Consider the following 19,252-nt stretch of genomic DNA (forward strand, 5'->3'; position numbering starts at 1 on the left):
AACATTCCTTCTAACTCCAGAGGGTTAGCTGCACATAACTTAAACTCCTGTCTTTTAGGACATCTGTGGGGTCTTCAATGAAAACAGTGAGCTTTAGATGAAATACTTCCAACCTCTCTTTGTATGGGATTGCATAAAAGTTTACCAAAAGGGTTCAGTCCTCCACAGTTTGCTGTAAAACATTCATCTTCATTCAAATGTTGTTCAGGAGTCAAGGAAATGGATATTAGTCTCCTGTCTTCATTTCAAGAAGTTTGAGCCTACTGCAAATACTTTTCAGTTTGGATGAAGTATGTTTTATCAAGTATAACTTGCACTGCAGCTTTTAAAGCCTGAAAATCCTTTTCTTTTCTTTGCCAGGCTGTTTTTTCGTCTGTATTTTACTTTGCATCAGTTCCTCTCTACCAGGGTTTCCTCATTATTGGGTAAGAGCAAAACTGTTCAGGAAAAAAATGTGAAAAACCTTGCAGAGTGAATAGATTCCTGTCTGAAAAGTGATACATGTGAAAGTTTGTCAAGGGTTTGTAAGTCTAGTATGTGTATAAGTAATTGCTCAGTGGGGCTCTGTATTTATGCTCAGTGCAAATGCCACTTCAGAAATTTGAGAGTCTCATTCTTGTTTCAGCTCCTGGGTGCTGTGGTAAAAGGCCAGCTTGTATAAACGGGCTCTAAATACTCTGGGTCTGACAAATACCCCTGATTCAGAAACTATGCCCATATCATAGTGCTTGTATAGAATACATTTGCTTGTGCTCTCTAATAAATGTAAAACGCAAACCCTCTGAATTGTGTTACATAGTGAAATCCAGCACTAAAATAGTTCCATTTCTAAAAGGAGTAGAAGCTCTAGATTTCTAAAAGAAATGGTTCTATTAATAAGGAATGGTTCTATTAAGTGTAAAATAGTAAATGTTACAATTTCTTACTCTGTTCCATTTGTGAGTTTATGATGTGATTTTAATTGAGATGCAGAGAGCAGCATTTAGTTTTGAAAACTCATGTATTCATTGTTATGGCTTAAACAATGTTGTGTGCTCCATTGATGACTCCCATTTTGTTCTGCTCAGGTACTCCACAATCTATACAATGTTTCCAGTGTTCTCTCTGGTCTTAGACAAGGATGTCAAATCTGAAGTTGCCATGTTGTATCCAGAGCTCTACAAAGATCTTCTTAAGGTCCAGTAGATCCTATTCTGTATCCCTGTCATATGTTTGCATATAATCTTTGACTTGATTTGGAAAAGACTTTCAGAGAGACAAACCAAACACAAAATATCCATAGACTTAGTACTTTATAATATGACTTCAAAACTACATTTGTCAAGAGGCAAAATTCTATTTATAATATTAACTTACTTTTATTTTCTCACAGCTTGTTGTGTTTAACAGCTGCTTATTATAACAGGCCAGAAAATAGAATTTCCATCATGTGGGAAATTCTGAATGTTTCAGATCTTGTTTTCTTCCAGATCAGAATGACATATCAAACTTTGGAGTGTTCCACAAAAAAGGAATATTCTGATTTTTGAAAATGACACCTCCACTACTTGCCCTCATTCTCTGTGTCCTCCCGCTCTCATCATGACTTCTCACTTCACTGGTGGTGAGCCCTGATGAGACAAAAATGGGATGGAGCAGAAACTGGCCCAGCACCATGCGAAAGCTGAGAGAAAGGGGGAACAGTGGCTAGGACCCAGCATCATGTGTGAGACAAAGTGACAGAAAGTCGGGGAGTAAAACCCACCCTCACCTCCTTTCTGCTGGAAAATGTTGCAGAAACTGATGTATTCCCACATAAGGGATAGATTTTTGTCAAATAAGCATTTTTCCAATTGAAAACTGTGATGTCAGAAAATTCTGGACTAGCTCATTTGCTTATGGTCTGTTGAAAAACAGTAGTCCAATGGTTTCTTACATGGTGACTTTCTTTAAAGATGATCTAAAAAGAGAACTAAAGATTATTTTTGTTCTGTTTTTGCTGCTTTATGATGCATACAAGAGATCTGAAAGAGTTTTCTTTGCATTAAAAAAAGGGAGAGATCTACTTTATTTTGACCTTAGAAATGTGAGGAATGCTAAGTCTTGCCATGCTTTTATTTTTCTAGAGAACTCTTTGAGTTATTTAGGAAGTGGACTAAGAACTTACTTAATTGAAGGAAAGGGTAAGCTGATTCTTCAGCAAAGACATCCTTTTCCCCTAAGTATTTCCATTAAACAAAGTCCAACAGAAGCAAAGTGAATGTTTTCTAATAGTCTGAATAAGTCACCTCCCATCTGCCTCTGGTTTCACTTTGTTGTGGTCTCTGAACTCATAAACCACTAATTCTCCTTAGCCACTCAAAACACTGTGACTAGGCCTATGTCAATTAGAAGGGTGGAGTTTTTTTCATTTTCACTTATACCCATGCTTCCCCTAATGTGGATACGGTTATACTGGTAAAAAGTTACCCTATTCCAAAACATAATTTAATCCCGTAAAGGAATAGCTATACTGATAGGAAGTGCTGTTTATACCAAAATAATTGTGCCAGTATTGCCAAATAACCAGGCCTTCTTTATGTAGCATGAAGCACCAAAAAATAAAAATCAATTTTTGCCCCTTTGCAGGTCACCTCTCAGCCATATATTTTTGATCTATGAATTAGAGTTGTTTATAATCTAGAATTTAGTTTTCAAAATTCATACCTGCTATTTTTCTTTTTCTTTATAGGGGCGACCGTTGTCATATAAAACATTTTTAATATGGGTTTTGATAAGTATCTATCAAGGTAAGTAACTGCACCTTTTTTCTCATAGCATTCCCTTATCTGTCAGGAATTACATAGGTATTGGTCTGTTTTATCAAAAAACAGTGTGTTGCTGGATTTTGGCATATTTCTTCCAATATATAGATAGAGTGGAAATAGCCATTTCTTGCATCAGAGCAATTAATGCAACCATTTTACTACTGCAAAAAATATCACTTGAAACTAAACGTGTAGCAAATGGCTTAAGAACAGTTTGACATATTGGGTCATGATAGCAGACATCATGGGAGTCAGGAGATTTGGGTCTGTTTTAGGGATGCCAATGTTTAACTGGTTACCCGCCTACCACAGGCAGGGGGGCTGCTCCAGCCTCACAGGGGAGCTCGCCGCAGATCGGAGCTGCTCAGTCATCCAGAGCAGCCCCTTTGTGGCAGGCCCAGGACCTCGGTAGGCAAAGGCTGCTGCAGCATCTGGAGAAGCCTTTGACTGTGGTGGGCCTAGTTGCCCCGCAGGCATCTGGAGCAGCCCCTCTCTATATTGGGGGGGGGGGCTGCTCAAGCTGGAACAGCACCCCCTCCCTTTAATCAGTTAACCAGTTATGCAGTATGTCTAACTAGTTAACCAATTATATGGGATTTTACATCCTTACCTTTTTTCCACTGTGGCCATTGATCTGCTTTGTGACATTGGGCAGATCTCCCCATCTTAACCTGCTTCAGTTAACCCAACTATAAAATGAAGTTCATGACACTTGCCTTTGTTTTTAAGTCTGTGGATGATACCACTTTATTATCTATTAGTCATAATCAGGGCTCGACAAACCGCGGTGAAATCCACTCACCAGCCCCGCACCGCACATGCGCCAGACCCGCACTGCGCATGCGCGCACCGCTGGTGAACGGGGTGACCGGCTGAAATCTACTCACCACGGGCGAGTAGATGGGCGGATTTGTTGAACCCTGGTCATAATAATCTTGGCTTATTCCCAGCCAAGGAAATGACCCTTCTGATAATGAAGGATCTTAAGAAAGTTCTAATTCATGAGATCAAAGTTGAGAACTTTATCTGGGCTTTTCGCTTCAAGTTGCTAAAAGCCATTAACAAAACTACTTGTGTTTGTTTCAAGAGTGGATGCACCTCTCGGTTTAGCTCCTAAGAAGTCGGCCTTTTGGTTTAAAAAAGAAAGAGAAACTCTTGTGCTATTAGCTCAGGAAGCATGCCACACATGCATATGTAGTGTTGAGGTGGTATAGTTAAAATGGCCATAAGATCCCATTCTTAAATGGGAAGTGGTGCCAGCAATATAAAACCTCTATTTGAATTTTATGAGATAAATCCTAATGATGCAGTAGGATGCCATGGCAGGAATAGTTGTCTTCTGTGGCTATATAAATGTGATGGCAGAGCCAAGATGTTTCTATAAAGTTCACAAGTGGTGGAAAGTCAAAGCCATACAGTGATGTGCTGGGGGAAAGTTCTTTCTCAGGTGAGGCCACTACCATGCTGCATTGTTTTGTTAAAGTGGCTTCACATGTGCTGTGCTAAATGACTAGAAAGCAGCAGTCTAAACAGTTGGACCAGTTTCTAGCAGTGGCCCAACACTGAACACTGGAAAGTTCAGAGCTGGATCTGAATTTTGTGGCTCAGGCTCTGGTCCCTTGTAGAATTTCCCCTCAGAAACTAGCTTGTGATGGCTATTGGTGCCAATTACTCAAGCTGTTGACATGAGTTATTTGTGCAGGTGGCTTGGCATGGATTTGTGTGAGCATTCCAGCCCAGATGGAATAGAGGCACAAAATAAGGCTTCCTTAATGCTGTTTTAATTTGTGCTAAACCTAACTGCAGGCACTTAGTGTCCCTATACCTTGTGCTCCATCTAGACTTGAGGGCAGCACAGTAGAAGTTACAAGTGTTTGGTACTTGTCTTTTCTTTTGAGTAGTGACTGCTTCTTTGTCTGGAAGGACAGATAGATTGTCATAATCTTTAAGCAATCTACAAAGTAGCTTTAATAATACACTTCATACTTCCACATCAGTAAATCTGACATGCCTCTATGAAACACTGACCACCTATGTAGTGTCTTTTACTCATTGCACCGAAGTTCTTTGTTATCTTAAGCCATGTCATAAATAACTGATTTATTGTCAGAGCAGCCATCATGCATGACCAAAAACGGCTGCCAGCTGTCTTAAGAGATGACCTGATGTTTCTGCTCTTTCAGGGCTGAGATTAATGTTTAGAACTTAGATGAAAGTTTATCGGTAAGATATCTTGCCTCTCTCCTTCTCTTCCCTCACAGGTAGTATCATTATGTATGGAGCTCTTTTGCTGTTTGAGTCTGAATTTGTCCACATTGTTGCCATTTCCTTCACATCCTTGATTCTTACGGAGCTGCTGATGGTGGCATTAACAATCCAGACATGGCATTGGCTCATGATAGTGGCAGAATTGCTTAGCCTTTCCTGCTACATAGCTTCTCTGGTCTTCTTACATGAGTTTATCGGTAAGGTTGAATATATTCTACTAGAAGATTTACCTGGCTTTACTTGGTTCCTTTACTCAAATAAGTTTTTTTTTTCTTCGTTTAAATCGTTGTTCTGGGGTGGGGCTGGGGGTGAAGGGTTCAGTATGCAGGCTGCACTGGGAAGAGAGGACAGTCCCAGCCCTCTCTCACCATAACAGCTTGGAGTCAGGTGAGAAACACCTGTTCATGGCTGCTGCAGTGAGCAGCGTGGGGAGGTGTGCATGTCCCCCAGCTGGGGGAGAGATACAGAAACAGACAAACTCTCTGAAATATATTAGCTATCCTTTTCTTCACTGCTGCCTCCTGCTGGCTCAGTGGGGTTATCGCTGTCCCAGTCTCCATCTCTGGCCCCTTACTGCTGCCCCTTGGTCATTTTACAGTATTAATGTTCCTCCTATCAGATCCTTCCCTGTCCATTTTATGAGAAATAATCAAATTCCAGGCCCAGCCTGTTGTCCTAGCACAACCAAACCTTGACTTTGCTTTAAGTTATGATAAGGGGAAGCTGCATACCAAATTTGGTGGCCCTAGCACTTATCGTTTAGGAGGAGTTCTTGAACAAACAGACTCACGGATGGACAGACGGTTGCACATTTCTAAACTACATAGTAAGAAGATTTCTTTAGGTCTTTTCCAGTCAAATATTTGCATGCTTAATGAAAGGATAAGGGCATGAATGGGGCTCACAACTGCTGTTGAACTAACCTACTATAGGTTACCCCAGGGACCAGATCCATTAGCTTGAAGGTACAAGCAGACTCTCAGATTTCATTGTACAGTCCAGCTGCTACATATGGAATATAGACACACTGGTCCAGTATAGTACACATTGGCCTGGGAGTCTCATCCTGATCTTCGAGGCTTTGCAGCTGTTCATATCCCCACATAAGACACCCTTTGATTGGGTCATATGTGGGGATTGAACCTGAGATCTCTGAAACTAAAAGCATCACCTTTCTTGCTGGAGCAAAAAAAGTATGGCCATTATCTGGATGTAATAGCAAACTCACTAAAACTTGTCTAATTTTCTTTTTCATCTGGGCCTTTGTTTTTATATTTTCATTTGTCTAAACAGAAAAGACATCTCACATTCTATAATGGAATCCACATTTCTCTGGGAAGTTCGTCTGTTAAATATCAGGTCCCTGCAGCATATTTCAGTGTACCATCAGGAACCACAAGATGTCACTACTTCCCCCAGAAACCTGCTCCAGAATAAAACAGCCCTCTCATTTCCTCTATTCAAAGTCTCCATGTGCAATAAGGCTATCTCTTACACAAGGGTATTGTGGCTCATTTTTGAACCACACTTCAAATATATCCGTAATAGTTCCATGATTGTATAACGCAAATGGGTAAAAGGAGAAGCTACGTGGTATCTGAATGAACAGAGATCGTTTATATTCAGTGTTACTAGCGAGTTAAAAGGAAAAAAAAATCCTCCCAGTTAAAATCCTACTCCAGACTCTTTACAGGACACTAATGTAGTTCATTCTGTTGAGGGTGAAGGATTGCAATATTTCATACTGGATTGTATGTCTATAATTGCCCGTTTAGACAAAATGCCTTATTGAAATGAGATGAGCAGTGTGCTAGGGAGAAAGTATATCCTTCGTGAATGAGAGAGGAAGAGAGCAAGAGGCGGCTGAGCCAACTGAAATTGTACTTGGCTTAAAAATAAAACAAGGAGCAAAAATGCTGTTTTGTGTGTGAGGAGGAGGAGACTGTTAGGAAGCTTTACTGGGCTACATTTCCTTCCCTGAAGCTTTCACTTGAACCTCCCCACACAGTGCAATTCTGACTTGTCTACAGCCCATCTCCATGGCTTCTGTGCTCTTTCCTTTCAGATGTGTACTTCATTGCAACCTTGTCGTTCTTGTGGAAGGTCACAGTCATCACACTGGTGAGCTGCCTTCCCCTCTACGTCCTGAAGTACCTGAGAAGAAGGTTCTCCCCCCCAAGCTACTCAAAGCTCACGTCATAGACCTGCTCTGCTTACAGAACACAGACTAATTTTGCACACTGCCAAGAGACAAAAAATCATGTATTCGTCACTGTAAGACCTATGTCTGATAGTTGCGTAAGGTTTATGCAGTAATCAATATTATGTGCTGCTTTAATGAAAAAGACTAAGAACTGCAGTAAATTAAAAACCTAACAACAGTAAATAGTCTTTTGGGGGGAGGGGGATATTTGATAGTTTGTCCCGTCTTTGTCACTTTGTTTTACTTAGTTGAGGTCAAATGCATGTAACTGCAATGAAAATTGGTTTCTTGGGTGAGATCAGAGTATCTGAAAGCTGCTAAATGGCCTTGAAGTTTGTGATACTTTTTTTTTTTAAGTTTGTGTTCCTTGCATTGTGTTATATTTTTATACTGTTATTTATGATTTCAATTCAGGTAGAAATAGTCTTTGTGTGTCTTGGGAAGTCCCTTATAATAGATATTGTCAACAGCTGACTACTGGGTAGTGCCTTGCTGCTTTGATTGTAGGGTTCCAGTGTTAAATAGATCTATGCGTGATTGAAAACCTGACTGGTTGAGTTTTTCCTTCAATCAAAATGAAAGATTTGAATGTAGAAAATCTAGTGTGATTTCATGATTTCCAGCAGTTAATGCACATTGAGAAATATCATCCAAAAAGGGACGATTCCATTTTGTTTAGTTGTTGTGGTTTCTTGTTAAAAGGAGCTGATCATGTACAAATAACTAAACTATATAGTAATTTGATGGGAGCAAATTACCTAAATTCAAGCAAAGCCTTTTGGAAAGAAACTTGCAGCTGATCAGCCTTTGAAGGTGTTGACAGCAGGATAAGAGACTCATCCGATGCTGCAGACAATGTGGCAGACGTGTCTTGAATCCTTGGAGACTGAAAGGAAAGGTCACAGAGTTGCTACTCTTCACAGTTACATAAAATCTGTTTCCTGTTAGGATGAATTAATGAAGATGAGCTGCAAATAAGCCGAGGCAGTCATACATGCATCCATTCATGACACCATCTACAAAGAGAGGTAGTTTGAGACCACTGTGGAATTTGTAATATTTACAACTGGAATGAGCCACAGTGGACATAAGTTTGAGAGCACGCAGAAAATGAGCCCATGCAAAAGTTGGTAGTTTATTTAAGGTGCAGCACAGGTAAGATTTCCATTTATTTTAAACTGCAAAATTCCCAGAGGGTGTGTTTGGCTTTCTGTTTGTTCTGTTAATTAAAAAAGCATTGACCTACATCATTTACAAAGCATTCCTTGCAGATGGAGACAAATATATGACTGGGAAGTTTAGGAACATTGTAATGAGCTGAAAGAGGCTTTCACAAGTCACTTGGTCAAATGTGGCATAGTTTTAGTGACAATCACACATCTAATCACTTTTTCATCTGTGATTAATGAGTTATTTGGTCTCTTTCCCTCCAGCTCCTAGTGAAACAGAATCCACATAAGAAAAACCACCATTGTAGCTTCAACTAAATGGCACCTTTATTGTCAGGGTCAGAATGGAAGCCAGCAATGCTTGATCCAAAAACCCCTGAATTACCCTTGTGGTGTGGTGTTTTTTAATCGTGCTCATCGGGGGAGCAGCAGCCCCTTTCTGCCATGCTGTACACTATCACTTTGATGCCTTGCCAGCTTTTGTTTCCATTGCCACAGCTTTCACAAGCATTCAAATGATAAATAAAATTCTTTGGCTTACAAGCTTGCATGCAGAATTGGAGTAGCGTTTAAAATGAGATCTACAGTGGATGGTGACTCCGCACCTCATTGTTTTGGATTATTGGCTTCAGAAGTTGTCTCACCTGCGCTAAATCTAATTTCTCTGAAGAACATGCTGTATGACCTGGCAATCATGGGTGGATACATGTGGATCCAACAAAGACCAAGTAATGCAAGTGCCAAACACTTTAGCAATCTTGCAAGCACTGGGTGATTTCCATTCATTTTGTCATATAAAATGGCTGAGAAGTAGGAGGGAGAGATTTGTGCACATGCTCTGCAAAAGCCATTATGACCTGTCATTGTGTATTGAAGAATAACCCTCTGGAGAAACTAGAAGAGCATGAATTAAAGTAGGGATGTGAAGGTTTAACCAGTTAACTGGTAAACCTCACCCTTAATGGGTGAGACTTACCGGTTAAGTTTAGCCAGTGGGGGCTAGAACAGCTCCCTGCCTACTGCAGACAGAGGCTGCTCTGGCCAGGCTGGAGGAGCACCTGCTCGTGGATAGGGGAGTGGGAGAATGGAGCGACCCCCCCCCCCCCTTCTTGAATCAGGTAACCAGTTAAACAATATTTTTAACCTGTTATCCAATTAAAAGGGATTTTACACCCCTAAATTAAAGCAGTTTGTAAAATGTTCCCAGAGTGGGTGAGTCAAACGCTGCTGCATTTCCATTCTGCAGAACTTTGGTTGAATCCGTTGAAGTAGGTTGCTTTCCACCCTGTAGATCCGGGTTATTTGCATAAGTGGAAATCTTCCTGGATAACCCCCGCCACACACACACACTCCTCCCTTTCTGACCGCTTGTTCCTCTTCAGAGCCATGTTGCCAGTGGCCCCTTTCCTCCAACAGGGCTTGAAGTTCATATTGGATTTCCTGATGGGAAGCCTACTGGGCTCAGAAGAGAGCATGCCATGCCCTCCACCTTGACATTCACTGGATTGACCGTGCTGTCACAGCACTGAATTGACCTGAAGGGGCTGCCACAAGCCTAGGGAAAAAAGGAGCCTGCACTGTTGGCTCATTTCACCCCTACTGTGTATCCTCCTTCTTGTTCCTTCTTATGCCATCATGGGAAATACCAGTCCTTACCATTCAGCAGTTGTGTGTGTGACCATTTTGTGGATGAATGCATGTTCTAGGCTGCAGTGCAAGATGGGAAATGTAGCCTCCAGCACTGCTGGCTACAATGGTCTCCTTTCTGCATACTTGATTTAGCGTCTTATGTTTCAAGGTCCATTAGCTCATTTAGAGGAATAAGAAGAGCAAGCACTTGTTAAGATTAAACAGTGGCTTTTCTTTTGTGCTTCATGGCTTTGATTTGTCTTTTCTCTGGTATCCCATAAAAGCAGAATACTCTGTGGTATCCTCTATAAACAACCCAGCAAGAAAGAAAAAAAAATTAACTAGCTGCTCTATTAATGTTTACAATATATTTTTGAAAATTCACCTTCCCCCATTCCCTCAACTTTTCCCAGCAAAGTATTTCCACTCCTCTCTTTAATTACAGGTTTGTATCAGGGAAGGCTCAATTCTGTATTTTTCTAGGATTTGCTTCAGAGGAAAAGCCGTGTCAGAAAAAAGCTTTGTTATAGAAGAATTGGGTTGTCAGCTTTTTGTAAATGACACCTTTTAGCTAAAAAGATCTTTAACAAATCACTAGGATAACATTACAGTTATGGGACAGTCAGTCATGCATTTGTTGCTGGCTTCCCAGAGCACAGTTTTGATTTAGTAGATTTAAATGTAATAATCAAGTTCTGGCAATTTGTTGTGACTAACAAGTCAAGTCCATTGTCCTTTTGAAAGTACATGACTGTAGATATCTTTGTAATAACTCCTGCCCCTAATAGTTGTGTGTTAGTAGTTAAATGTCGATTAAGAATAACAGTGCCATGCTACTGTATGTAAATATTTGGAAAATATAAGTTAGCATTCACGGTCTCCTGGAGTCAATGCAGTTTACACTAAATGGACCATATTGGCAAAATAATAACTTATATTGCACCAAGAAGTGGGGGATTGCAATTTCAGTAATATTTATTGGCTCCATAACCTTAGGAAGGAACTCATATTATTAATGGTGGGATTATCATCTTTACCATTGTGTGTAAGAGATGTGACCTTGTTCCTTTACTGCTAGTTTCTTGTACCAGATTGTTATGTTAAACATTTCTCTTTAGGTGTACATTTTTTTTTAAAGCAAAATCAAAATAAAAACCACTGCCATTTACAAACACCAGCGATGGGGGATGAGTGATTGTTTTATTTTATATATATATATATATATATATATATATATATATATATATATATATATATATATATATATATATATATATATATAAATAAAATCAAAATATAAAAGTTAAGCACTTTGTCTATAAACTTTTTCCCAATAAGTTTAAAAAAATGTCAGGCAAAGTTTAATTCAGATGTTTGTACTTGCAGCACAGAGTCATTAGATTCCGCACTGGAAATTTAAGTTATGGTACCTCTTTTCCTCTATTATACTTGAATTTTGTGCTTATTTGGAATAAAAGACCATTTTAAAAATGTATGTACATCTTGTTTAGCAACTTCTTTATATTTGTGAACTGTAGCAGTTTATCTAACTTCCATGTTATGGGGCTATTCCACAATTAATATTGCAGGAGACATCAGTATATGCTTCATCACTTGCTCTTGATTCCCATGTTTACTTTAGGAAGATCTCTGATCAGTGGTCTGTTTACCTTTGCAGTTAGTTACCATACTAGCCTCTTTTTCCTAAGTAGTTCATTCTTTGAATCACTGATGTAACTAACTAAAGATGTGCTGTCATGCTTTTTTTAATAGGAGGTAGATTTTATGTTTCTTGCGTTCTATTGCTTATACCCCCTTCCATAATCTTCCTCCCCTCCCCCAAGATCTTGTCCTACTTTTCTTAGCCATCTCTTTTCCTTTGTTTAGAATGGAGCTAAATTCATCATGCTGTTTGTAACAATTTGAACCTATACAGCATCTTCTTTCCCCAAAATTGTATTAGTTACAAACAGTGACATCATAGTCTCATCCCAACTGTGGGCACAATATGTTTAAGTGTGACATCTGCTGCAGAGACAGAATGAGCAGCACCAAACCCTTTATTTGTCTATGGTCTGCTGTAGTAATGTAACCATTAAATCTCATTGCATACTCATTTGTACCTCTCAGAGGGGTGGCCATGTTAGTCTGTAAGGGTACATCTACACTAGCACCCTAGTTCGAATGAAGGAGGCTAATGAGGGTGACTGAAATGGCTAATGAAGCGCGGGATTTAAATATCCTGCGCTTGATTAGCATATTCTCAGCCGGTCGCCATTTTGGAAACTGACTAGCTCAAAGTAACTGCCCACGTCTACATGCAGCAGAGAAGTGGGATTCCGAGATAAACCCCTTAGTTCGAATTAACTGTTATTCCTCATGGAGTACCCATACTGGAAAAACTTAAAAAACAACTAATGGTCCTGAAACACCTCAGAGACTAACAAAACATGTAGTTAGTATCAGGAGCTCTCGTGGTCACACACAACCCAAATCTTCTGAAGGAGTGGGATGTGCCCACAAAAGCTCCTGATACGGTCTACATTTTTCAATAAACCTGTTAGTGATTCCAATGGGAAATTGTTGCTGTTTTAGGAGTTTAGGCTGGAGTTTTCAAAGGCACCTAAGAGTAAGGTGCCTGACCCCCTGGGAATTCAAGCCTTGAGGCTGTGTGGTTTGAGGGTGGGGTTTGTTTGTTTTTTAAATGGTTTGGTGCAAAATACATCCCTAATTCCGATATGCACTTGTCAAAGCAGCCATCATGAGCTATTTCAGTGTTTCTCAACCAGTGGTATGAGTACCTTTAGTACTCCAACTGAAATTTGGAGAAAAATTAATTTGTTTTAAGTTTTACAGCGGTTTATTATTTTTTGTACTTTTTACACCCAAAAATTGCATCGCCCGCCCGGCTATGATTGTTGTTTAAACAAATGTGTTGCAATGATAGAAAAAAATTTTTGTGTCTGAAAACTGTGGATGCTGGGGGTACTTACGATTTTTTTTTAAAGGAGTTCTTCTTGCCCACCCAGTCGCACATCTATAGCCCAACCAATGCTCACTGAAGTCTTTCTGTTGACTTCGATGTGTGATGGACCAGATCCTTAACTTGTATTAAGAATTCTCACCTTTAATCTGCATGAAATCCTGGGTTCTTCAACTTTGCCAAAATGGCCCATTATTGTTGCATAATAAAACTTGTGTGCTTCTACGCCTTTAAAAACCTGACTAATTGTATGGGGAAATGGATTCTGGTGTCAAAATTATATTTATTGAGATGGCGATGTTTTGTACCTGTCGTTTAGTTAAATGAGATGTACATACCTTTGATTCAAGAGAAAACTGAATGCAAATTATTTATTGTTCTGTGGAATTATATGTTGCAGACATGTAAAAGGGAACGATGTAAAAAAGGTGAAAAAATAAATTTTATGCAACTTCATGCTTTTATGTGTATACACTTTGCATGATGGGCTTGATCTTGTCCTGATCAGTCCATGATATTTGTACAGGGGATATAGTTATAAAGGATTTGATGTATTAAAGCCTTTGTCATTTGGATGCTGGGGAAATATGAAGCTGAGAAAAGATACATTTGTACTAATTTGTTTGCAATTATTTCATCATATCTTTATTATATTCAATAAGTTTTCTAGCTGATGTATTCAGCTTATAAAATTGAAAGGTATTCATGTTGAAAGTATGGGAGTTTATCCTCCATTCCTTTAAAAATGATTTGCTGGAAACAACAATGTAAAGAATTTAGCCACTTATATCCTAATTTAATTCTCCCAGAAGAATAATGCTCAATAGCTTTATGACAGTTTGGTTGGTGTTAAAGTTATTCATCAAGATAACTGCTCATTGTAAATGTGTAGTTATCTTCTCTGTGGCATTTTTCTTACAGTCTTCGTATTGGTGTAACTGCAAGCAATCTGCTATAACTTGTGACAATTTTGTCCACTAGGTGGAACTTAAGTATTGAAACAGCCAACCTCAGTTTTGTGTTTTCTAGAACCAGTTAGTCCCAGAGTACCTAACTGTCCCGAGTCCTCCTATATTCAGCCTCAGATGGATTTCAACTTCACAAATTCTATCTCGTTTAGAAAGATTCTGGGTCTAATTCTGCTCTCATTTTAAACTAATGGAACTCCATTGTGTTAATCCTCATATTCACCATGAAGAGAATCAGGCCCTTTTTTGGAAAACAGATGATTGCATCATGTTCAGAAGTTCTTCTATATTGAATATATGATTATTTAGCTGCTAACTGACAGCTCCAAAAGCACCACAGCATCTTTCAAATTGGAAAAAAAAATCCAGTTAGTTTTTATATGGACAATTTTTGAAAGAATAGCAAAATTGAAGCTATATTTAGATTTTTCCTGTGGTAGACTCTGATAATTAAGAATGAAATCAATAGTGTTCTATGGGAATGGTGCTATATAGATTTATTAGAAATATACTGAAGAACACAATAAAATATAAATAGAGAATGAAGTCTAATATTTGAGCCATTGTAAAATAATTCTGTAGTGGGGATCAAATTCTCTACAGGATAGCTTTAAAAATATGTGGAAAAATCACAGTCTTATTGAATCTAAGAGAAAACAAAGGGTGCATCTACAAAGCAGGGCTTAACTCGAAATAAGCTACACAAATTGAGCTACATCAATTGCGTAGCTTATTTCGAAATTGGGAGCATCTACGCAGCACTTACTTTGAAATAGAGCACTTCTCTTCCGACTTCCCTTGCTCCTTGTACAATGAGGGGTTACAGGAGTCAGAATAATAAGTCCTTCAGCTTAATAGTATTTTGCCACTATTTCGAAAAAACTGCCTGCTGTATAGATGCGGACCAAGTTATTTCAAAATAACGCTAATTATTTCAAAATAATGTTGCTGTGTAGATATACTCTGAGTCCAGAGTCATAACCTGTTTCATAATTAAAATATTTTCAGTGATACTAAAAGTTAAAGCGAATGTTGAATAAACAAATGTTGTGATGTTTGCACACATCAGAGTAAATCTGCAGGCTCTAGAAGTTACAGTAACAGACTTCACTCCCAACTGTTACCAATTTCCTATTTAAAAGTTGGCCATAAATTAATGGAGAAGTATGTAATTTTAAAAAGCTACAAATAGTTTTGCTAAACTCACTCTGGGAAGGGAATGAGAATTTCTGTGATTTTTTTTTTCGCCCAAACATTGCATAATACTAGAAATGTCAAAGATTTCCATGGGGGTTTAATTTCATTCTTCTTGAGGCTGTGGTCATACAACATTGAATACTGCAGGGGTTGGCAGATTTTTGGAAGATCACGCATCCTGGGATAAGTTTTCAGACTAAGCTTCACCAAAGAATGCCAGTCCCCATTCCCCCCGCCTTCCCAAAGCTGTGGTTCTATTCTACACTGTCGTCTCTTCTGTAGAAAAATAAAAATGGGATTGCTGTTGGCTGGTAATGTTAGGTCTTACGGAGCTCCTGCCACTTTATGTGTTGCCTAAAAATACTCAGTGGTTTCTCTTTACTTTAAAAAAATTGGGGAAGGAGCTAAATGATTATGATCTCTGGCTTTGATTTTCTATCTAAATTAGGTTGTTGTGTGACCACTATAATATTGATCTTACAATATGCTCTTAAAGTATTTATCTTAATTGCAGCCCTGGGAGGTAGGACAGTTCTCTTATTCCAATTTTACAGCAAAGATCAAGTCCCAGAGAAACTGCAATTTGCTCCTGGTCGCACAGGAAGTCTGCCAGAGCAGGGAACAGAGTCAGAGTCTTCTGAGTCCCAGGCTAGTATTTTAGCCACTGGAGCATGTTTCCAGCCACCTGAATTAACAAAGTAATAGAGTTGGAAAGGTGTTGAGTTCACAGAATACTCCTATCTATCCTTAGCGTCCAGCTGTAATTGCAGGCCTCCAAAATTTTCTTGGTTGTTGCAGAACCCAAAACCAAAAATCTTGGCTCTTTTCCCATTTCAGATTTAGAGAACCATTGAAGCTCAAAAGTAACTTTTTCACAAAACATGTTGCGAGACTTTGCTGAAGATGTGAGTGTCCGAACAAAGTGAGAAGCAGATAACAAGGCTAGCGTTAGCACAAATATGCTTACCTATGGCCATAGAATGTAAGTAAAAACTCCTGAAAGCAGTGAATGCTGCTTGATAACACTAATTCATAGTCCTGCTCCCAATCACTTCAATGATAAATCAAGGGCAAACCATTTGCCAGTCAGATATATAAAATTGTACATAATCGAGTCTTTGATTGGTGTGCTCTGACCCTGCATCTCTTGCGTATAGTTGCTGTCTCTAGATGACAAGATGAATCCTTTGAAGTCCTGAGCACTGATTGTGACTGGGATCCGGCCTGTATAAGACCGTGCTTTTATTTTTTCTCCCTTCCTGCTACTTAGACCCTTTATGGGTGGATCTAATGGGCAGACGTGTTACAGAAAAAGTGATTTTAAAAATATGGCACTGTTAAAACAAGTGTTCCCACTCTTTATGCTTCCTTAACTTGCCTTGTTGCAGTCATGCACGTAGGAAGGAATATTGTGTGCTGCTCAGATCTTTTCAAATAAAGTAGTAGTAACAAGAACAATCTGTGCAGAAGAATTTAGTGCATTAAGGATGGGGGTAATAGTTATTCTCATTTGTCCCTTTATGTGAAACAGATTTTATTTTAAATGCACTCTGAGTTGCTTAACTATATCCAGAAACTTGTTTACCAGGGGAAAAGTATAATTGCCCACAATATAAATTAGAGCATGAACAAAGGTAAGCTGATTACACTACCACATTCTGTTCAATTACTTCAGAAATGTTGAAATAATTAGATTGCATACACACCCCCTACACACACAAAGTATCTTTTATGCTCACAATTTCATCATGCAATTCATCTAACTCCAAAATACACACACACACACACACACACACACACACACACACACACACACTCCATAACTACACTGCAAGCACTATACTTCTTTCTGCATATAAAATATAAGTATGAGTCTGAATTCTAGCACAAGAAATATTTAAGACTTATTTGTATCTGATAACATTGACAAACATCTGTCACCTTACGAACATTATATGTGGAAAAGTGTTATGAACAGTAGTAAGAGACCTGAGAAAGTTAAGACCAAGGTTATGATGAGACAAACTATCATTCATTGTTAAGGTCTTAAAAACCCTTGAGAGTCATGTGCTGGCATTTGTGAAGTGCATCACCTATCTCAAAGTGAGTGATGTAATCTTTCTGAAAACAAATGTCATCCAGCACTGAGTCTGTTGTGAAATCAAAGCACATTGTCCACAGCAGCAACATTCCTTTGCATCATTTACAAATCTGAAGTTAAGTTTTGGAATAAAAGGCACATTTATAAGGGTTGCCATTACTTCTGACAAACAACGTCTCCTTTCTGACACATTTAGTTTCTAATGAATTGCTGTATTCTGCATCTTCTGTTGCTGTGACTGCATTCTTGTATCTCGCAACAAGCAGGGCCATCTTTGGAATTCCTGAGTGCATGGAAGGCTGTGAATGGAGATCAGCTGCATTTAGGGCAGGTCTGGGATCTCATGCAGAGCTGAAACCATGACAGGTGACTATGAGTAGGCCTTTGGCTTTGATCTTGTGAGGTCTCTAAAGTGAAGACTTTCTTGGGTGAGAGACCCCTAAGATGCTGCAGAAAGTGAGTCATTGAGTAAGCTTTCTGAACCAGTTCCCCAATGTGATGCAAGTGGGCGCAGTGCTGCGAGAGGTCCATCTTTCAGCCATTACCACCGGGTGTCACAGAAGATGCCAAAGTTATCTCTGATATCCCAGTCAAATTCCAATTTGAAAAATTATTTTTCCCTCAAATTTAATCTGTAAGGGTATGTCTACACTACAGCACTAATTCGAACTAGCTTAATTCGAATTAGTTAATTCGAACTAAGCTAATTCGAACTAGCGCATCTAGACCTAAAAACTAGTTCGAATTAGCATTTTGCTAATTCGAACTAGCATGTCTACATTGAGTGGACCCTGAACTGAGGTTAAGGCTGGCCGGAAGCAGTGCTAGCAGGGCATCAGATTAGGACTTAGAGCGTGGAGCTGCTGTCTCAGGCTAGCTGAGGGCTGTGCTTAAAGGGACCCGACCCCTACCCCGGACAGACAGTTCTCAGGGGTTCCCCGCTCGCTTGTCTAACTCGATGGAGGACAGCAAAGCAGTCCTGGCTTGGAGTGCCCTGAGTGCCAACACTTGGCACATCACAGCACTCGGCCATCAGCCCGGCTACACTTGCCGCAGGCTGCCATCCAGGGGGGACCAATCGGGGGGCTGCAGGAGAGCTTCCACCCCGAGGAGCCTGCAGAGCCACCCCAGTCCTCCCCATTGGGGGCTCGTACCCCATTCCTCCCTCACTTCCTTCCACTTACCCCTCCCTAGCCCCTCTTCCTGATGTACAAAATAAAGGACACGTGTGTTCAAAAATATAAACTCTTTATTTAACAAAACGGGGGGAGAGGGGGTTAACCTCGGGAGACTGGGAAAAGGAGGTGGGAGAGGGGAAGAGAGAGGGTGGGAGAGGGGAGGGCAACTTAAATGATCAGGGGTTTGGAACAGGTCCCATATGAAGAGAGGCTAAAGAGACTGGGATTTTTCAGCTTAGAAAAGAGGAGACTGAGGGGGGATATGATAGAGATCTATAAAAGCATGAGTGGTGTGGAGAGAGTGCATAAAGAAAAGTTCTTCATTAGTTCCCATAATAGAAGGACTAGAGGACACCAAATGAAATGAATGGGTAGCAGGCTTCAACTAATAAAAGAAAGTTCTTCTTCACAAAACAAATAGTCAACCTGTGGAACTGCTTGCTGCAGGAGGCTGTGAAGGCTAGAACTAGAACAGAGTTTAAAGAGAAGTTAGATAAAGTTATGGAGGTTGGGTCCATGGAGTGGTATTGGCCAGGGGGTAGAAATGGTGTTCCTGGCCTCTGTTTGTGGAAGGCTGGAGATGGATGGCACGAGACAAATGGCTTAGTCATTGTCTTCGGTCCATCCCCTCCAGGGTCCCTAGTGTTGGCCACTGTTGGCAGACAGCCTACTGGGCTAGATGGACCTTTGATCTGACCCAGTATGGCCATTCTAGGCTCAGGGTCGGGGGTCTCACTGGACCACCCTGATTTTCATGCAAACCTGCTCCT

General features: G+C 39.8%; 1 protein-coding gene across 4 annotated transcripts in view; it reads left to right on the plus strand.

The window, feature by feature from the left end:
- The window catches only part of ATP9A (ATPase phospholipid transporting 9A), a 117,287-nt gene extending 103,793 nt beyond the window's left edge, over nt 1–13,494 (plus strand). For all 4 annotated transcript variants that reach the window (XM_075901191.2, XM_075901190.2, XM_075901189.2 and 1 more), the window contains exons 24-28: nt 361–425; nt 1,068–1,176; nt 2,711–2,768; nt 5,048–5,251; nt 7,120–13,494. In XM_075901191.2, coding sequence (XP_075757306.2) covers nt 361–425; nt 1,068–1,176; nt 2,711–2,768; nt 5,048–5,251; nt 7,120–7,256 — 573 coding nt within the window. In that variant the 3' untranslated portion in view covers nt 7,257–13,494. The remainder of the gene's footprint in view (nt 1–360; nt 426–1,067; nt 1,177–2,710; nt 2,769–5,047; nt 5,252–7,119) is intronic.
- The last annotated feature ends 5,758 nt before the right edge of the window (nt 13,495–19,252 follow it).

The sequence above is a fragment of the Pelodiscus sinensis genome, chromosome 17, assembly GCF_052426305.1.
Source record: "Pelodiscus sinensis isolate ZL-2025 chromosome 17, ASM5242630v1, whole genome shotgun sequence".
Taxonomy (NCBI): domain Eukaryota; kingdom Metazoa; phylum Chordata; order Testudines; family Trionychidae; genus Pelodiscus; species Pelodiscus sinensis.